This window comes from Arachis ipaensis, chromosome B3 (assembly GCF_059453495.1).
Source record: "Arachis ipaensis isolate K30076 ecotype BB chromosome B3, ASM5945349v1, whole genome shotgun sequence".
In the NCBI taxonomy this organism is placed as follows: Eukaryota; Viridiplantae; Streptophyta; class Magnoliopsida; order Fabales; family Fabaceae; genus Arachis; species Arachis ipaensis.
Window position 1 is genome coordinate 3,557,089 of NC_142438.1, and position 20,984 is coordinate 3,578,072.

The window sequence follows — 20,984 nt, forward strand, 5'->3', positions numbered from 1 at the left end:
TTTAAAATAAAAATAATTGCTCATTTTTTTATTCATTTAAGATTTTATCGTACCAATATGTATTAATTAACCATTATACTGAAATAAGCATCATCTTTATAACTTTATTATAATTTTATTTATTTATTTACCAATGTCACACATGAATACAAAAATACTCGTATATCTCACAACCTAACCTAATGATTATTTTATAAGAAAAAAATACAACATGTATAAAACAAAAGCCAACAAAATTGTTTATTTATTTAATTATTTTACGATAATAGAACTGACCACTCACTTTGGATCTCCTTCCATATTTTGGGGGGAAAAGTAATAAGAAAATTTATTCTCTTTTTAATCATAAATAAACAAGCCCACGTGTTGTTCACATGTGTAACTTCACCCACTTTAAGAAAAAAGTATGCTTAGCATCTAACTAAACTAATTATAAATGGGAAGAAATTAAAGATGCAAAGGTGATATAGATAGATTGAGTATTTTATATATGATAGTTAAATATAAAAAATTCTCCATAATATTCTATAAAATGAAATTCTATATTATTGTACACATTTATAATAATAAATAAAAAATAAATTAATATAACATGTCACATTTAGTAAGTACACGTAACACAAGAGAATAAATCAAAGCAGCAGGAGAATGAGAAAAGGTGAAAGAATCCAATACGTTTTATCTTTTTCTTTATTCCCATGAAGAGCCATGTGATTTGTGAATGTGCCAAAGTGAAATTAAAGTGTATATATATATATATATATATTTGATTGGGGGTAATAAAAATGCCAAGCAACACTCCAATGTGCCACTTGTCGAACTCACAAGAATTTAAACTTTTAAGAAAAAAAAAAAACACTACTATAGTGTAATTAAGAAAAATAAGTTATATAACGCTGTGGATTGTAACAGTCCAGACCACCCGCTAGCACGATATTGTCCACTTTGACACACAAGACTTCACGGTTTTATCTTTGACGATAGGGATGATAGCCGAAGCGGACAATATCGTGCTAGCGGGTGGTCTGGGCTGTTACAGATGGTATCAGAGCCAGAACTCGGATTGATGTGCCAGCGAGGGCGCTGGACTCCCTTAGGGGTGGATTGTAAGGCCTTCATCGGTTGGAGAGGGGAACGAAGCATGTCTTATAAGGGTGTGGATACCTCTCCCTAGCATGACGTGTTTTGACGAGTGAGTGTGGGGGTTTCGGCTATCATCTCTATCGTCAAAGGCAACGTAAAAAATTTAAAAAACACAAAACAAATGCGTAAAAAAATCAACTATATAAGATAGAAAAATTTTAAGTGTATCTGAAACACCGATATTCTAGTTATTTTAACTATTGATTTTATTTAATATATATTATATATATTTTTTATAATTTAAATCAATAATTGAAACAATTAGAATACTGGTGTTTTAAATATACTAAAAACTCTTCCTATAGTATTTAACTGCAAAATCACAAACTATAGAAGATAAAATAAAAACATCGAGATATAAAACTTTGATATTTATGTTTATTAGGTGCGAGTAAAGATGTTTTTTTTTGAACATGTAAAAAAAACTAATTTAATAGTTTTATCAATTCATTCGTCTGTTCAAATAAAATAATATGTAAAAAAAATTGATAAAATATCTATTTAAAAAATAAATAAAATAAAATAATAAACAAGAAAGTACATAAAAATTTAAAAATATTTAAAAAAATTATATTTAAAGCGATCAAATAAAATTTATACGTAGATAATAATCTTATTATAAATATAATATACAATAAGATTCAATAATTTTGTCTCAGTTGTCTGATTTATATAATTGATCCAACTTAATAATATAGTAAGACTTTGTTGTTGTTTTATTGTATGTCTCTCATTCAATATACAACTCTAAATTTTATCCATTTACTCTAAATTTTAGTACTTAGTAGGTTAAGTAATGTATAAACATAAAGTTTGTGTTCTTACAATTGCTGCTGTTTAACACTTATCCAACGTCTTGTTAGTACACACAATATATATGAAAGACGATTGACAATATATATATATATATATATATATATATATATATATATATTCAAGTACAATTATTTTATATGAAATTGATAATTAAAAATTATTAAATGATAATTTAGTCAAATTTATCAAATTATTTAACGATTTTTAACTATTAACTTTACATAAAATTAACTATATCTAAATTTTTTTTGGTTGCCCACGGTATCTCCCAACCCGATAGGTCAAGAACTAATTGACTAATTCGTCGCAAATCTGAACTCCATTTAAGGGTTTGCCGCTGGCCAATGGGTTGCTACATGTATAAGGCGGGATTCGAACCACCGACACTTACTTAAGCGGACGAGTAAGCTGACCACTCGACCAACCCAAGTTGGTTTTTTAAGAGTTTATATTATATATACACAGAGAGAAGAATTTAACAATTTCCATAAATAACATCTACTATACTAGGTGGTTTAGTACAATAGCATTTGTTTGACACAATAATATCATTATCATAGGTCTAGTACTCCCATGTGCCTACAAAATGCACCTCTCATTACTCACCAGGTACGGTCATATATAATCACATCTAACTTTTAATTAATAAAAAAGTTTTTAAATATATTCAAAATATAGTGTTAATAATTTTAATAGTTGATTTTAATTAATATATATTAGATATATTTTTTATAATTAAAATTAATAATTAAAATGATTAAAATATCGATATATTCAATATATTTAAAATTCTTCCTAATTAATAAACCATTCACTATTTATAAATAATAATATATAGAATAAAACACTTTAATAAAATATTTTATTTCTAACATTACATATTTGTCTTGAATTGAATTGAATTATATATATATATATATATATATATATATATATATATATATATATATATATATATATTTGTAAGTGACAACAAATTTTTTTTTTACCCACAATATTTAGTAATGAACGTGCATATTATATAAATGTACATGTTTATTACTAAATCATTGTAGATAGAAACGATTTATTACAATACTAAATCCTTATAACATAAGGATTTCTATAAAATATATATAATCGAATTCAATTAAGAACAAACATGTAATATTAAAAATAAAATATTTTGTTTAGATGTTTTATCCTAAATTATATGTTTAGGTCCTCTAAATTGTCGTCAACATCAAATGTTGTCCTTCTATATAAGAAGTGTGAAAAAAAAATTATTGAAATACATGCATGATTAATTAAAAAAATATTTAAAAATCATTGAAATTTATTATTTTTTACTATTTGATAAAATTAATGGACTAATTTAATTAGAAAATTATACTGTAAATAGAAGTATGATGTAATAATGTAGGATAAATATAATATAATAGAAACTTTACTTTCTCTCTTTGACCTTAATTTTAAAATTTTTTTATTATTTTTTTTATTATCTCTAATTTTCTCTATTTTTATACAAATTTATATCATTATCACTTTTAGTCATTAATTTAAATTTTTTAATTTAGTAATCTAATAATATACTTTTTAATTCATACTTTTAAATATTAATAATTAATTTTTAATAAAAAATAATAAATTCTACTATTCCTCTAACATGTCTTGTTAATTAATGTGTTTATTGCCATATTCTATAAATGGTCACCATTTCACTTATGAAAATATTTGGTCTCATTTTCTTTTGGTAACGTCATCACTCAGATCTAGAGCTACTAGATTCTTTCATTATTTTATTTTAAGGGTTAGAAACTAGAAAAAAAAAAAAAAAAAAAAAAAGAGCATGTGATTCAATCAAGCTTTATTCATTAGGGTGATATTTGGAAGGGGGGAGTGGTGGTGATTCATTCTTTCTTATAATTTCATTTTGTGTGTCAGAAAATCCAAGTGGCTTTTATTCATATTTCAGAGTTTGATGGCTGACACAGGCCATGCCTATTTTATGTTACTAATATATCATGTTCTTCAAAAATCACACCATCTCTTATAATGTGGTCCCTTCTTTTATTTTTCTGTACTTCACCCCCTTCTCACTATATATATATATATATGAAAATTTTCGAGTGTACCGTCGTATCGGTGTATCAGTGATTTTTAACCGTTGATCTTAATTATATATTATATATATTTTTTATAATTAAGATCAACGGTTAAAAATCACTGAAATACCGGTATGACAGTACACTTGAAAATTGTTCATATATAGTAAAAGTTTTTAAATGTACCAAAACACCTATATTTCAATAATTTTAATCATTAATTTTAATTAATATATATATTTTATAATTAGAATTAACAATTAAAATTATTAAAATATTAGTATATTTGATATATTTAAATTTTTTTCCATACATATTATCTTCATTATTGAAATATTATTTTTTTGTTGCTCACTATTGTATATGGTAAATAATAATTACATACATTCTGTAAAAAAAAAAAAAGTAATAATAGTTACATACATGATACATGCAATGCAACAATAACAAATAATAAATAGTGAACCCACCAGTCAAAGTTAACCACCCATACCCATAAATAAATTAAATCAACAACACTTGATATTCAGAATGAAAACTTCTTTGGTAAAAAAAAAATGTTACATTACACACGAATTTTTTTTATATATTATAAAAAAAAAATATTTACTCTTTATTAAAAAAGGCTCTTCATTATAACATAACTCCTACTGAATATTTGTATCTGTTCTTTTTACATTGATTGAAAGAGTATGGAAATTAAATTGCAACTATTCATGTAAGAAGGTTTTTTGGCACAAAATAAAACTCATTTTTTGGTATGCAAACCACATTGTTGTTGTAATTGTTTGCTTTACTTATATATAACTTCTCCAAATATTTTTATTTTTCCATTTCTATTTCTCCAAAATCTTGAAAAGAATGAAAGGAAGGAAGCTCCTTATTTTGCCAATGCACGTTTCCTTGCTTTTTTTTTTTTCTATTAACAACAAACTTTACTTTGAAAGCAATTTTCTTTGCCTTTTCCACAAATGGTGCAAGATCATGATGCTTGCACACCCTGGCACTGCATCAACCAAGAGTGATATACACTTGGATAATTTTCTCTATTAATTTAGGTAACCCTATTTGACCGAAAGTCGCAAGAATTGTCGCCGATATCCAAATTTTTTTGGTTTTCACGGTATCCCCCCAACCCGGCAAGACAAGGACTAATCCGCCGCGGTACTGAACTCCATTTGCCGATATCTAAATTTTATCATCAAGAATTTGCAACTTTTTGTTCCTATTTGTAGAGTTCAAACTCGAGACTTGTTGAAAAATTTACGAGTTTGTCGACCACTCGACAAATTCGGTGTTAGTAATTTTGAGAACAGAAATATGAAAACATTGGTTAGGTGGGGTGATGAATGATGATGATAGCACAACAAAAGTGTGCCACTGATTTGTCTCTTTTGGTGGATGAAGTAAACAAGGTAGGGGATAAGGCACATGCAATAAAGGACCAATGCAAGTATTTGGGGTCATGCTTCTTTCTTCCTGTTATTTTGTGAATAACAAACTTCACAGATCTATAAGAGATAACTTCATTGGCCCTACATAACCTTTTCAATAATAATAATAATACCAACAATTTAGATTACTTGATACAATGTTACTTACAATTTATCAAACTTCTTTTAAAATTTCTCCTGATATAACTAGCAAGCCAATGACTAATCTTAACTTCATTTAAGATTTGTTACTAGTCAATTAAGTGTCGTATACATACGCTAAAATTCAAACTCTCGACACTTGCTTAAACGAACGAACGAACTAAGTCAGCTAACCACTTGACCAACCAAGTTGGCTTACAATTTATCAAACTGAGTAGAGATAGATTCTAGATGTAATATAAAGATATAACATATGTATACTTACATTCATTAAACAAGTAAAAAAATTCATGATCACAACAATATCAGACTAATAAAACTAGTCAATCATTAGTAAAATATAAAGTAAAATATTCATCTTTCTGCAATCTGCTAAACTTCAGTAAAATATGTGTGGATTGCTATTTGCTAATAGAGAATATATGTGATTAAATAGTAAAATAAAATCCATAGCATTACTAATCATTCCACTCCAATACAAAATCATCAATCTACAAAGACCCATTAAATTCCTTGGGCTCCAGTTCACCACAACCCTATAACTTGTGAATTTTGATGATCAAGACCTGTGAAAAGGATGAATCTTTAAACCAAAATGCATAGAATACACATGAACATTGCCTAGAAACTTGGAACTCAAAAACTCAAACATTGTAAAGAGCCGGATACAAGATCTCATTCTCTCCTCTCCTAAGTCCCTAGACACCAAATTCTTCCACACAAAAACACAAACCAACATTCTCTTCCTTCCTTCCGTGCTTACCATCGCATCGCCTTTCTTAAATTCCAAGACAAAGATTCCTTCAAGACTACCCTGCTAAAATCATAACATGCCAGAAAAAGAGTTAAAAGGCGATTAATTCCTGGGCTATTTATGCTATACATAAACCAAACCCAAAAACCTAAGAATATTTAGTCAGTAGTATTGTTTTCGTTGCTTTCTTGACCAAAGCGCTTCCTTCTGCACCAACATAGGTACTCAGGAATTGGCCCATCATCTCCAACGACCCAGCTATGTGCCGCAACATCACTCAGAGTCATCCTAAGTTTCGGGTCTGCAGAATACAAGTTTTAATTGAGAACCACATATAATTGTGTTGGTTTACGAGGAAAACCAAAATGCTTAGTTCATATACCTTTCAAAAGTAGTCCTTGTATTAGGTTCTTTACATGTGGGTTCAGATCATTTGGGAGTATTATTGGATTATTGACTATCTGGGATCACAGAAAATGGAATAGTAACATTCATTACGCATGCTGAACAGATGTAGCATGATGTAGCCCGGGGAATAAGAAGGGGGGGGGGGGGTGATCATATATATTATATATTGCTTACTCTGTCATATGTATCTTGAAGTGTGTCCCCAAGGAAGGGGTATTCACCCAATATCATACAGTATAAAGTAACTCCTACTGCCCATGTGTCAGCTGCTTTGCCATGATAGGTAAGACCTAGAACATAGAACATATCAACAGACACAAAACAGTGGTGGGATACAGAGCTTTTCATTGCTGGAAGGGGCAAGAGAAATAAGATTGTAAAGAAAACCGACCTAGAATACATTCTGGTGCTGTAAAAACGGGAGTGCCAGGTGAACGGCGAAGCTCATCATTATCATCCTACAAAATGAGACCAATTACGGGATACCACATTAGTTACAAGGACATATCCTAATGCGCACACAATTTCACCAACATCTCTATCAAGAGGTGTGCATAGATCTTGTCAATGTACCACACACAGAAAGGAACAAGTTCCAAAGGTAATAATATATTCTTGACAACTACTTGCTTCCTTTTCTAAGGAAATAAAGAGATGCCAGAATCATATAATTAGAAATAAGACAGAACAGGAGACGAGATGGCAGGAACTCCGATTGCAAACAATCAAAGCTTTGTGTGGTACAGTAACCTAAAAAGACCCCCCCCCCCCCCAAAAACAAAAAAAAAAGAAAAAAGAAAAAAGAAAGTCTCTCTCTACCCTTAGGTCACTGAAGCAATGACCAATCACATGATCCCATGTTAACTATTTCCAGTTCAGGATAAAAGACCAAGGTATATTACAGACAATTAACACTCAAGTTATATTTGATATTTCAAGTACTTACGAAGTATATTAATCAACTTCTAATCTTTTCGGTGGTCACATTTAAGCACATTCCAAATACACTAGTCTCCCTATGTAAACTCATCAGCTTTCATAAGTTCCTAGTAATCAAATTTACATTTGAGCTAAGTAATTTACTGTACCTCAACAGCCTGGCTGACACTGAAATCCCCTATTTTTACTGTTCCATGCCGTGTAATCAGCAGATTATCAGGTTTAATATCCCCGTGTACTATGTTCTGCATTTCGAAAAACCAAAAGTAACCTTCAAATAATTGTTATAAAAAATGAAACAAACCAACCCAACACCCCCCCCCCCCAAAAAAAAAAAAAAACAGGTTGCCCAAAAACCAACAATTAGTAAGAAAAAAGTGTGGAGAGAGAGAGAGAGAGAGAAGAGGGGTGTTTTTTGGTTTTTTTTTTTTTTTTGGGGGGGGGGGGGGGGGGGGGGATCTTTAATCAACATTAACTTCAAAAAGAATGGTTGAGAATCATTACATGAGCATGGAGATATGACAATCCAGAAACTATATCTCGCAAGTATCTCCTAGCAGTCTCATCACCTAAGGCACAAGCACGGCCTGTACCCTCACAAACCCACTTGCCTTCCACATATTCAAGTACTGTATAAGAAACAAAATCCGCAATCAAGCAAAGGATTTCAAAAAAGGTTCATTAACTTAAGGCTGTCATACAAAACTTTCAGGAATCTGATTATTGGCATTCAATCGTCAAATAGCAAAAGCAAAAAGAAGCATCTAATCATAAATACCCATGTAGAAGTGATCTGACTCAGGATCATCAATCACCTCAATAAGATTGACTATATTAGGATGCCCTAGCATTTTCATAATTTGTACCTGAAATAAAAAATGTCTGCCTTTTAGCCTACCGCAGAGACGGTGGAACAACAGCTAAAACAATAAAGGAAGGAAATGTAATCCTAATGCTATGTGTGTGTGTGTGTGTATATACATAAAGGCATCAACTAGGAAGAAAAATAAGATGCAAATACTATATGTGCAGCACTGTATAAACAGGATCATAGGTGAAAAAAGATGACATAAGACATGTATGGATAAAAAAATTGAAACGTGCACATTTTACTAATCCTCCGGCAGAGTCAAAGATATACAACAGAAGAATACCTCACGTAGAACATCAGACATGGCTGTCTCAGAGGGTGCAACTCGAAGCTTCAGTAGATGAGACTTGTGAAAGGACTGCAGTCAAAGATTTTTAGCTCAATAACTGATCAACTGCACCCTATTTGCCGTGATGAAGTAGTCTTCCTACTCATACCAGAAACTATCCTTACCTTAATTGCATAATGCTTTCCATCAATGGAGTTTCGATAAAGCGCCTGCCATATATGTAAAGAAAGAAGCTCAGGAAATCCACATTCATTGGGAGACAGTATAGTACAATGAAACCCTAAGCTTACCACTTTCCCATAGCTACCAGAACCGATCTTATATTCACGAACATACTGATTAATCATCTTGGTCCCATTGTCATCCTAAGAAAAACAAAAGTTCGATAAAGCTTACGATAGAAAAGATATGCGATACAATTTTTATCCTGAATATAAATAACCATTCAGAAAGGAGCAGATACATTGATGGTACATTAGTTATAGAAAAGGCACATGGTTACAATCCTGGCAATTTATGGTTAAAATAGCTGAGAAAATATTAAAACAAACCAATTTATTTAGAAAAAAAAATCAATACCTAGCCACAACTTCACATCAAATCAGTAAAAAAGAGTATATGTCGGAAATAAAACAAACACTTCCAACTACATCTAGACTTCATTCAAGTAGAAGTTCCATTATACCGATATATAAATAGCTTAATAAATATGTATATGTATATCATGAAGGGGAAAAGGATCTCAAAGCCATCGATGATTCAAAACACAAGGGGGACAGCTAAAAGCCTAAAACCACTGCAGTACTCAAGAACATTCACAAACACTATATACCACTAATCAGCCTGGTCTTGGTTTTTCGCTATACATCAGAATTTCCCTTACAGCAAAACATACAAAGCTGGTCCTACCAAACAATTACCTCTGATCGAATAACTTTGTGAGTCTCCTTAACAGGAAACTTCCTACAAACCAAGTCATTCTCTGCTCTGAAGTTCAAAATATCCTCGGATCGCTTGGGGCGAATTTGCCCATCACTATCATCTCCACTACTGGAGTTAGCAACATTGTCACCATACATCAGCTCATCATCGTCATCCATGTCATCCATGTCATCATCCAACAACCGCTCCTGGGAGGGATTACGGTTAACATGGCGGGGCTTAGCTCTCTGTCGGCTTTGACTCCTTATGAAGCCGAAGCAATTACAGCAGCCCATTGCAGTGGCAAAAGAAAGAGTCTTACTTAGCATTTGGAGCTAGCACCTTGAAGGTAGTTGGTGTATCTCTCAACCAAAAATTGAAAACCTGAAGGAAAAAAAAAAAATCTTGGTATGCCCCAATTCAAAAGAAACATCTTAGATCTCCAATTCAACATCTGGATAGGACACTTGAATTGCAATTGTTCTTACCTGATTTGAGATTAAGGGGAGAAAAGAGGGCTTCAGGCCCCACTAAGCTTTGCTATTCCAATGGATGCCATTCAGCTAGATGGAGAAAACGGCAAGATATACTAAACCCACTACGATTCAAACCCAGCATTGTGATAACTCCAGCTTATATCCAATCTTGCAGGCTCAGCCCACAACTCCCACACGAACAACTCGTTGACCTTCCACATAAAAAAGATGAAATTTTAAACAATTATTACATAAACAATTATGAAAATAAAAATGCCCATCAATAAAAAATTTTAAATTGGTTAATGTAAGGAACAATAAAGATGAAAACTATGCATGGAACAATCACAATCCGCCATCTCAATATACGAAAACGACATATTCATTCAAATGGGCAACTTTTAACAAAATATTAAATTATAAGAAAAAAAGTGTTGAAAAAGTTACCTCCTTTTATGGGCGAGAACGACAAACTGGGAGTGCCCTATTCCCCCAGTTTCGAAAAACCTAAAAATTCCAGGACGAAATCGAGGGGCTTTTGGAAGCGGGAGAGGCTCAGAAACCCTAATTTGAGAAATTGAATTCCGCAGGAGATGAAATGAGAACGCGATAGAAAAAGCCCTAGATGGAGGAAACGATCGATTGAATGAAGCAAAGGGAAGGAATTGAGAACGGTGAGTGATGAAAAGCGGCGATTCAGTGAAATTGAAGAGAGATGATATTAAAAAAAATAGGAAAATGAATTGGATCCGCGTCCAAGGAAGTTGTGATTACCCGATTGGGAACGGGATCCCTATTTTCTGAAGAAAAGAATATGATTTTGTTCGAATAGGGTTTGTGATGGTGACAACAAGGCTAGGAGCATTAGGCCGTGTTTGGCAATCATGAAAAAAACAGTTTCTGAAATTTTGATAAAAATATGAAATTAAAAAAAAACTTTATGATTACTAAACTTTTTTTTTTAGTTAAAGGTAGGGAGACTTAAACTCCCGTATTATGACATTTGATATATAACTCATTGATTTATGATTATTAAAGTTGAAAAATGTTCTAAGGTTATCTAAAACGGAGTGGTCGATCTCGTGTGAGACCTTTTAGTCTGGTTATAACTGTTATGTTCGACTTGTAGCCACGGAGTTGCTATTACCAGTGAGTGATGATATCTGCAAGAAATTCCGATACTTAAGATTTTTTGTAGAATTGGAATGTGTGTTATACCTGGGTGCTCCAGTATATTTATAGTAGTGCTTGATGACCTTCTTTTAAAATAAATTTGTCATCTTATCTTATCTTAGCGGATAGTGGTTCCTTTTACTTTAGACCTTTTTGGGTCTCTGTGATGATTTTTCTGAGCTCTTTATGAAGAGGTCTGTATCGGACCAACCTTAAAAAAGTCGATCGATCTATTTTAATCCAACTCGAGTCTTAGAACTCGGTTCAGGATATGAACAAAAAGATTAAAAAAAAAAACGATTCACAGCCCAAAATAATATATGTTTGAACTTTTATTCATTTAATAATCACATAAATAAATTTAATTAAGATTCTTAATCATTAATCTTGTTATTTTATTATTAGTCATGTTATTGTTAAAATTATTTTCACTTAAAATATTTAAACACAAACTAATTCTCATATTCGATTATATAAAGATATAATTATTGAAAATATGCTTATATACAGGTTTGCCAAACACATTCGAGTGAGATGTCCTTTTTTTTTTTCAAAATAAAAACTAAAAGATAAATATTAGAGAAAATAATTATTATAAAAAAATATTCTAATTACGATTTTTTTAAACTGGAATTAAGCCTCAATTTAATTTTTTAAATTAAATTATAATTTTAAAATAATCCCTCAAATGTATAGTACTTATTATAATTTAGTTAAATGTATTTGTATTTTTTTCCTACTTTCTTATATATGTACTCATTATCAAAACCTCAAAGGTTCAGAACTTCAGATTGTGTTCTTCATTTTCGTTCGTTCATTTTTTTTATTTTAAAAATAAGAGGTAATGAGACAAGGATGGGTGGCTTGAGTAGCATCAACATTGGAGTTGACTTACATAAAAATATTGATAGATGGAGCTGTTCCATGTAATATAAAATGATTAAAATATCAATGCCATCAATTTAAGTTTCTTCATATCAACTATACACACGTAAAAACCATGTGCCTACAGCTAATTTAATTGCCAATGCTGTCTACTTTGAAAGGTTTTAATTCAAATAAGTTAGGTTAATTCGTAAATTAAAAATACTATTCGTACACTAAAATTAGCTACTAAAATTAACTACTAATATATTAGTGTATAAATGTATATATAATTTAATTTATTTTTAATATATATTTATATTTTAATATATTTTATATTAATAATTAATTTTAGTAGTTAATTTTTGTGTACACATAACGTAGTCGTTCACAAACTATATAGCTACTCCATTTAGGTGAACCAAAAGTTGATAAGTAGCTTCAAATTGAAGCTTAAAAATAAAAAGATAGCTACATTCCATACAACTAGATTTAAGATTCTATAATCTTCAATTTCAAGTTATCTTTCATTTCAATAGGGAAAAAAAAAAGCTATTTCTTTACATACTAAGTGTAAAATATTGCATGGCAACTTATATATCATTTACTATTAAATGAGGTATAAATCTCATTTAAAATAAGTTTTCATCCTTTTAATATTAGATAACAGTGAGTTATTATAATATCATCTTTTAGATTGAGTTTCACATAGAGAGAGAAAAACAAAAATATATTTAAATTTTTGAAATTTGAGACTAAAATTGATAAAAAAAAATAGAAAAACGTAAAATATATTTTAAGTTAGAGATTCATATGGAATTTATAGAAAAAAGTTATATTTTTTTTTATAAATAATCAATAAATACTTTTCTTTTTCTATTTTCTTAATTTTTATTCATCTACTACTTTATTGACAGATTATTGGTCAAAGAAAAATTAGTTCTCTAACAAAATTAGAAATAATATTTTTAGAAAAGAAAAGGACTTATTGCTCTTTTAGAAAGAATTTAATTTTGATGCATAAAGTAGTTTTATACGTGTATCTAATTACGTAATGTCACATCAGCAAAAATAACTATCTTTCATATTGACCGCATGAATGGTTATCCAAAAAACAGTTGTGATGGTTCATCAAAATTTTAAAAAATAGATATTAAAAGATACAAATTATCTATTTCTCTATCTCTATATTTATGTTTCAACACTCATAATACAAAATTTAATAATTAAATTAAGAATTTAATTTTGATACACTGTTAGTATAAAGTAGTTTTATTTGTGCATCTAATTACGTAACCCTATATCAATAAAAATAACTATTTTTCACATTGACCGCGTAAATGGTTATTTAAAAGAACGGATGTGATTGTACAACTGTATAAAATGTAGTGCATCAAAATTAAACTCTTAAATTAAATGTAACATTCCCTTTGAGTATGGGGGGAACAATGTTTGAGCATTAAGTTAGTGTTGTGTGTTAATAACTTGGTCAACAAATCACTTTGGAATCTTTCATTCTTGAAAAAAAAAACTAAGCAATCACAAGCTTTTTCTAAATCTTAGGGAAAGGGTTAACAAAGCTTAAGCCGAACTTCAAGTCAATTATGCAAAACCAAAGTTCTATATATATATATGCTTTCTTTGATGCTTGTTATGCTCATCCAAACACCTCTCAATACATTGAAGCATTTGAAAAACAAACCAAAAGGGGTGGAAAGAAAGCAGAAAAAGGCTCAAACTTGCATCAGCATATCCACCAAGATGGCAAGTAGAAAGTGGACCATCTTGGTGGCATTCTTCATATTGCTTATAGCCATGGAAGCTGCCATTGTGAATGCTCAAGGGAAAGGTAATGGCAATGGCAATGGTGACTATGGCAAAGGGAATAATGACAAAGGGAATGGTAAGGATAATGGAAAGCAAGATGATAAGGGCAAGAACAAGGACAAGAGCAAGGACAAGAACAAGGACAAGGGGAAGGGGGAAGAGAAGCCTCCAAAGAAGAAGTATGATGAATCTTCAGACTATGAGAAGCTTTCACCTCTGCCAACCGGACAAGAGCGAGGTTTCTGTAAGGCGAAAACTGCTTGCCAGTTCAAGACACTCGTGTGTCCGGCCGAGTGTAACCAAAGGAAGCCAAAGAAGAACAAGCAGCAGAAGGGTTGTTTCTTGGATTGTAGCAGCAAATGTGAAGCCACTTGCAAGTGTAAGTTTTCTAATTCATAGGAAGAATCTGTTATTTAGTTTAATTTTGATTATAATGAAATTTAACTTTACTAAGAAGTTTAATTTTGATTAGATAGATGTAAGCATTAATTATCACCTGGTAACTTGATCAAGAAGTAACATATGTATGTAGTTAGAACAAGAAGTGTGTTGAATTCATGTTGAGTTTGATTGTTTCTTTGGCAGATAGAAAAGCTAACTGTGATGGATATGGCTCTCTTTGTTATGATCCTCGCTTCGTTGGAGGTGATGGTGTTATGTTCTACTTCCATGGTGCCAAGGGAGGAAACTTTGCCATAGTATCCGATCATGACTTCCAAATCAATGCTCACTTCATTGGAACTCGGCCACAAGGAAGGACTCGCGACTACACATGGGTGCAGGCTCTTGCTGTGATGTTTGACTCACACACTCTTGACATTGCAGCTAGGAGAGTATCTCAATGGGATGACAAAGTTGACACTCTCATAGTGAAGTGGGATGGTAAATTAGTTAGCATTCCAACCGATGGAGAAGCCGAATGGAGGGCTAATGGTGATGACAGGGAAGTGATCATTGAGAGAACTGATGATACAAACAGTTTGAGAGTGAAAGTTTCTGGTTTGGTTGAAATGGACATAAGGGCAAGGCCAATTGGAGAAAAAGAGAACAAGGTTCACAACTATCAATTGCCATCAGATGATGCTTTTGCTCATCTTGAGACACAATTCAGGTTCAAGAACCTTTCAGATTCTGTTGAAGGTATTTTGGGACAGACTTATAGGCCAAACTATGTTAGCACTGTCAAGAAAGGGGTTGCTATGCCCATGATGGGTGGAGAGGACAAGTATGAGACTAGGACTCTCTATTCGACTACCTGCAAACTCTGCCGGTTTGAGAGGCCAACTGAGATTGCTTCAAGTGAAGGATTGATTGCTCAGTACTGATATCATATAATCAATCATGAAGACAAAAATAACATGATCTAATTGCTGTCATACTTGTTTTGTTTTGGTTTGTGCTTGTATTTTTCTATAGACAAATAAGGGCCTAAGAACAATGTTGCCCATGATCATTATTTTCATAAATTCTATGTATGCTAAAAATATGAAGAACCATTTTTCTTTTAGTTCTCTCCTTTTCATTTCAAGTTACAATATAATGTTTTAATTTGTCATTCTTTACTCTTGTTTACTACTGAGAAAACTGACATCAATATGGATTTGTTTATAAAATATTAATAACAATTTACTTCTAGTTAATCAGAATCATTTTCTTCTAAGATTCTTGGGCTATGCTCTTCAGCAAGTCCAAGTTATGAAGTAGCAAGAATCTTGAAGCATCATGTCTACATACAAGAAGCTTCAACAGCAAGACTTTTAGTCACTCCTTTACATGGATCTCCGAATGTATTAACCGATACATTGATGTTACAACTGCTTGATCCAATGCAAGCCTGTTAGAAAAAAGCTCGGCCGAGTCAGTTAAATCGAAAGAAAAACATTATGAGCTGATGCAGTGTCTTATACAATGTGAGTACACATAACTCAAACTGAAAAGAAGCTAGATGGTACCTTTTGCACAATGTATAGAGCACTATTGCTGCTGCAGCTTCCATGGTTGAAGTTTCCACAAGTTCCATAAGGTGTTCCGAAACTCGCGAATTTAATGGAAGAGATCACCTGATTAGGATAAGGGCAGTCCAGTGACAACACTGGCCCTGCTTTTCTCCCTGATTCTGTGTCTGAATTCCACAAGTCTAATGGTGGAGGGTGAGATTCAGATATATATGAACACACACTTCCTATCTGCTTTGTAGCAAAAGATATTTTTGTAGGATCACCTCCACTTTCCTCAAACAATACAAGAGTGTTGTTGTCTGATTTTAACCATGATCTTGGTACATGGTATCTGCAAGATCATTGAATCAATCAATATCTAACACTAATACTAATAGGATTACTTTCAAATCATCTTGAACTTACAATGTCTGTGATGGTTTTCCACAGTTCCTGAGACATTTGGATTGATAATAGTACCCTCTATAGTCACATGAGTTGGTACAACCAGAATTTGGAGAGACATATGTAGGCCAGTATCTTCCAATGCTCTGTCCATTCACCCAAGCCTCTCCTTTCCCCATCCCGGTGAAGTCGATTGCAACCGGATCATTGCCAGAGGGAGCAACAAAGTTTGTCTAATACCAACATGTATATGATCATTAAGTTAGAAACAGTTAGAGATACAACTATTCGTGTGCCTCCTCTTATCAGTTTAAACTTTTGGAAGAAATGGTTTCTTGACAGAAACATATCAGTATTATTATTTTGTCCAATAGTAGTTTTCCCTTTATTTTCATTGCAGCAAGGAATTGAGATATGAAGATATACATAAATATACAACAAGTTGCAGATTATTCTGATAAATTACTCTTATATTGTCAAGTGTGGACATTTAATCTTCTAAGAGATTACCTTGTACCATGTTAGTGATTGATTCTTAGGTAAGGTAGATTGTGAATTCCACTTTCCAGCATTTCCACTAGACAGACCTAAGTCTTCACCAAGAAGGCCTACCTGAATTCAGTAAAATACAGAATCTTAATATCTTAATAATTTAATATGCGTATTATATGGTTTTAGATTAGAAAATTAAAACAAAAAGGAAACCAGAAGAAGAACAATAATAGGCTTTAAGAAAAAAGGTGAGAATAACCTGATAAGTCCATTGTTGGGAGGAGAGATCAATAGTACTTCCATTCTTCAATCCTTTCAATGTTACTGGTCCAGTGATTCCAGCACCCCATGTGTCAAAAAATGCTCCAAAGTTCTTATATATATATATATATGTACAAGGTTCACATTAGATTACTATATATAGTATAGAAATGACTTCTTAACAAAGCCAATGCAAAATGCAAATCAAAATTTCATTTTTGTTTAAAATGTTGTACCTGAAGTCCTACAGTTAAACTCAAGAGGTCAATTGTGTTCTTTCCAGTTACAAGTGTGACAGGAATGTCGACGTTGACAGTGGCGTTGGTGTTGTTGCCAGTTCCACCCCCTGAAAAGTTCTCAGTAGTGTAATAGACAAGAATAGTTAGATAATCTATGAAATATTTAATTAAGAGAAGAAAAAATTGAACTGAACATTCTAGGAAGGAACAACCATGAAAAGTGGTCTAATTTTATTTCAGATCAACCTTGATTGTTGGAACTTTGCAACATTATCATTTTCTTATAACAATTTTAAAGCATTTCAAAAGAGGTTTGAGGTATACATAATGGCGAAAAATCGAAACTTATTATATATAACTTTACCTGCAAGCTTCCCATTTATGAAAGCATAAAGGGCATGACCAAGGGATTCAATGTGAAGAACAGTTTGAGAACCAGAATCATCATCATCTTCAAGATTAATGCTTCAAAAACAAAAAATATCATGAAAATATGTCATCATGGTGTAAAGCATTGAAGGTCAGAAGAAAGCTTTCTCCTATGTACCTTAATGAGTACCAAAAATAGTCACTTCTATCAGCAGTGGTGTTTATTTGCTCTAGCAATCCAAACTTTGAGAATGAATCATTCTTTGAAATTCCAATTGGTTCACTAATCCAACTCCATCCCAAGCTATCATTTTCCAAAGAACCAACCTCTTGTTTTAAAGACTCAGTTCTGAATATTGACACTGTGGATGCAGAATTAATCTGTCACAACAAAAATATCTTTAGTCTATGATAATAATTTCTTAGGATTTAAAACAGGACAAAGTATATAGACCTTAGTACACATTTTAAATATTGATTATTAACTCTGATCAATTGATGATCTAAATAATTTAAGTACACCCCATTTTAACTCTCGGCTGACAAAATAGTCCCTCAACATTGTTTAATTTTATTGAAATGTTGTATGAGGCAAACCTTTGCAGTATTAAACACAACATTCTTGCAGTCTGGTAAGATGCTCACTGACCATGCCGGCAACCGATACGAGTTGCTGCTAAAATTCACAGTCACATCAATTGTAGTATTGATGTTAGCAAGGAAAGCAGCACACACATTATCTGTTTTGTAAACTGCAACCTGAGAGCTCAAAGAGCAGAAACCATAAAGCATATAAAAATGATAAGCTTGAAGAAATTTAAGAAAATATGATATAAGTTTTAAAAAGTGCTACTCATATATACCTCTATATTTGGATCAAGAGATGTAACTGCTGGATCAGTAGCAATCAATGCTTCTTCACAAAGCTTTATGGAATCATGCAAATCTTTAAGGTGTCCCCACTTAGGCTGTCTAATGATTCCTGCATAAGATATATTGATTAAATTTGAGATTCTCTTTAGAACCAAAATAAGATAAATAAATAAATATCATACCATACTCATCAAGTGGTGCATCATAGTCATAACTAGTAGCAACAAAAGGTCCACCTGTGGTTCTACCAAAATTGGTTCCTCCATGATACTGTTTCACATCAAAACTTTGTGCTATCAATTCAATTCCTTTCTCATATACATATAATAACAAACTTAAAAGATATCATAGGTTTCAATACCATATAGTAGTTCATAAAAGTTCCACCAAGTTGATAAAATCTTGCCACAGCAAATGCAAGATCTTCCACAGGTCTGTAAGGTACAGCTCCACCATAATAAAGAAACCTGCCATTGCAAATCAAAGAATTCAAAGTCACTTAGACCCTTTATTTCGGTCTTTATCCGCACTCTATTATCAAGAATCTAAGTAACTTAGCTCGAGTAACTAACCATCCGTTATAGCCCTCGGTCCAAATCTTCGGCTTAGCATTAGAGTTTGGTGTGAACTGATCGCAGTAAAATCCATTGCATGTGTCAATCTAGCAATTAACATGTATAATAATTAAGATTAGTGAAGATAGATTTAAATTAAGGATGCTTAATAATTACATACAATTGGATTAGGAGCATCTGCTTGCATGCACATAACCCAGGGGACACCAGTATCAAGAGAAGTAGCCATTGATGCTGCCCATTTTATGTAAGGTTTTGCTGCAGGACCATAGGCCCAATCAACATCTCCATACTCATTTTCAATCTGTGATAAGATAATAGGTCCTCCTTGTGAGGCATAGAGGCTCTCTTGCTTCATCATATTGACAATCTTGGCAGTGAATCTCTTCATCTCTGCCTGAAGGAACAAATTTTTGAATTATTATTACTTATCACATGAATTAAGTATATATATATATGTAAGGACTAACCTTAAATGGTTCATTATCGGTTCGAAACTTAATCCCTGGAATAAAATGCAGCCAAATAGGGAAACCCCTGTCACAAGTAAAACAAAATTTGCATCAAACTTGCTTAGCTTATAAAAGATTATGGAAATTAGTTAAAGGATGCAACAATTTGTACCCGTAGTTCCATTCAGCACAGACATATGGACCGATTCGCAGATGAACATATAGACCTGCTGCTGCCACTTCCTTTACAAATTTGACTAAATCACCCCTTCCTTCAAAATTATACTGCAAAAAAGTTGCATACAAATTCTTAGATCATAAGAAGCAATATCAAAATAGTAACTAAGTTGGTAACAAAATAAACTGCACCTGGCCTCTAATCGGTTCGTGTAGGTTCCAGAAAACATAGGTCTCAATCACATCAACTCCTCCATCTTTGGATCTCTGGATAAGGTCTGGCCACATCTGCAACCAACACAAGCACATAAATTCCTACATATACAACACTGTTCTTGATGTTCATAGTTTCATTTCATAGACATTCAAGTGTTTGTTTAAGATATATATGATATTTGTGATTGACTATTCTTTCTTGTATCCTAAGCTAACACACACTACTTAGTTACTAATTAGATAGATTTCACTTACTCTAAGTTCATACTCCATACCTTATACTACTCACTAATTAACGAGTTGTCGACTCATATCTTATCTATTACTGAATAGGATTTAGTTTAAGATTTATTTAAATTTTCTCTACGTCTTATCCAGTAATGAATAAGGTATGAGTCGGCATAATTCGATACCTCAGGAGTGCTACGAGGATAATGAATGGAACCAGAAATCAACACCCTGCGGTTGCCATCAATGATCAATGCTCTGTGATCATATGTCACATTGGCACAAAATGTAGCTGCTGGTGCATAAATGGCAAGGAACCAAAGAAAAATGAACTGATCAACCTTCTTTACACTCATTGCTGCTACCATTTTAGTATTGTTTCCAGTAACTGAAAGAACACACCAATCCCAACAATAATGGACTACTGCTATATGCTTAGCTTATTGGTATATAAATAAACATAAAGAAAAAGATGCATACAAATATAAAAAGTTGAAGAAAATGACAAAATTGGCTTCAAGAGTGAAAATCTCAGCTTTTCTTGTTATCTTATCTTTGAATTTTCAATTAGCACATATATAAAACAAGCTTTTAAATGCT

At 32.1% G+C, this 20,984-nt stretch overlaps 3 protein-coding genes across 3 annotated transcripts; 1 reads left to right on the forward strand and 2 right to left on the reverse strand.

The window, feature by feature from the left end:
- Nucleotides 1-6,066: 6,066 nt before the first annotated feature.
- LOC107629205 (serine/threonine-protein kinase GRIK1) lies at nucleotides 6,067-11,173 on the reverse strand. Its single transcript, XM_016331922.3, has 13 exons — nucleotides 10,744-11,173; nucleotides 10,309-10,508; nucleotides 9,820-10,204; nucleotides 9,190-9,264; nucleotides 9,064-9,108; nucleotides 8,894-8,968; nucleotides 8,518-8,605; nucleotides 8,244-8,368; nucleotides 7,889-7,984; nucleotides 7,192-7,258; nucleotides 6,975-7,090; nucleotides 6,775-6,853; nucleotides 6,067-6,693 (listed from the first exon to the last, which is right to left on the reverse strand). The coding sequence occupies exons 3-13, from the start codon at nucleotides 10,147-10,149 to the stop codon at nucleotides 6,551-6,553; spliced, it is 1,239 nt and encodes a 412-aa protein (XP_016187408.1). The 5' UTR covers nucleotides 10,150-10,204; nucleotides 10,309-10,508; nucleotides 10,744-11,173; the 3' UTR covers nucleotides 6,067-6,550.
- Nucleotides 11,174-13,977: 2,804 nt separating this feature from the next.
- On the forward strand, nucleotides 13,978-15,715 carry LOC107629203 (uncharacterized). Its single transcript, XM_016331921.3, has 2 exons — nucleotides 13,978-14,539; nucleotides 14,746-15,715. Exons 1-2 carry the CDS (start codon nucleotides 13,978-13,980, stop codon nucleotides 15,483-15,485), a joined length of 1,302 nt encoding a protein of 433 aa, XP_016187407.2. The 3' UTR covers nucleotides 15,486-15,715.
- Nucleotides 15,645-20,766, reverse strand: LOC107632362 (beta-galactosidase 8-like). Its single transcript, XM_016336050.3, has 18 exons — nucleotides 20,570-20,766; nucleotides 20,133-20,228; nucleotides 19,936-20,048; nucleotides 19,782-19,848; nucleotides 19,472-19,708; nucleotides 19,309-19,397; nucleotides 19,098-19,203; nucleotides 18,919-19,006; nucleotides 18,727-18,845; nucleotides 18,461-18,622; nucleotides 18,042-18,244; nucleotides 17,859-17,959; nucleotides 17,492-17,601; nucleotides 17,254-17,367; nucleotides 17,013-17,114; nucleotides 16,524-16,735; nucleotides 16,113-16,449; nucleotides 15,645-15,994 (listed from the first exon to the last, which is right to left on the reverse strand). The coding sequence occupies exons 1-18, from the start codon at nucleotides 20,750-20,752 to the stop codon at nucleotides 15,887-15,889; spliced, it is 2,547 nt and encodes an 848-aa protein (XP_016191536.1). The 5' UTR covers nucleotides 20,753-20,766; the 3' UTR covers nucleotides 15,645-15,886.
- Nucleotides 20,767-20,984: the final 218 nt, after the last annotated feature.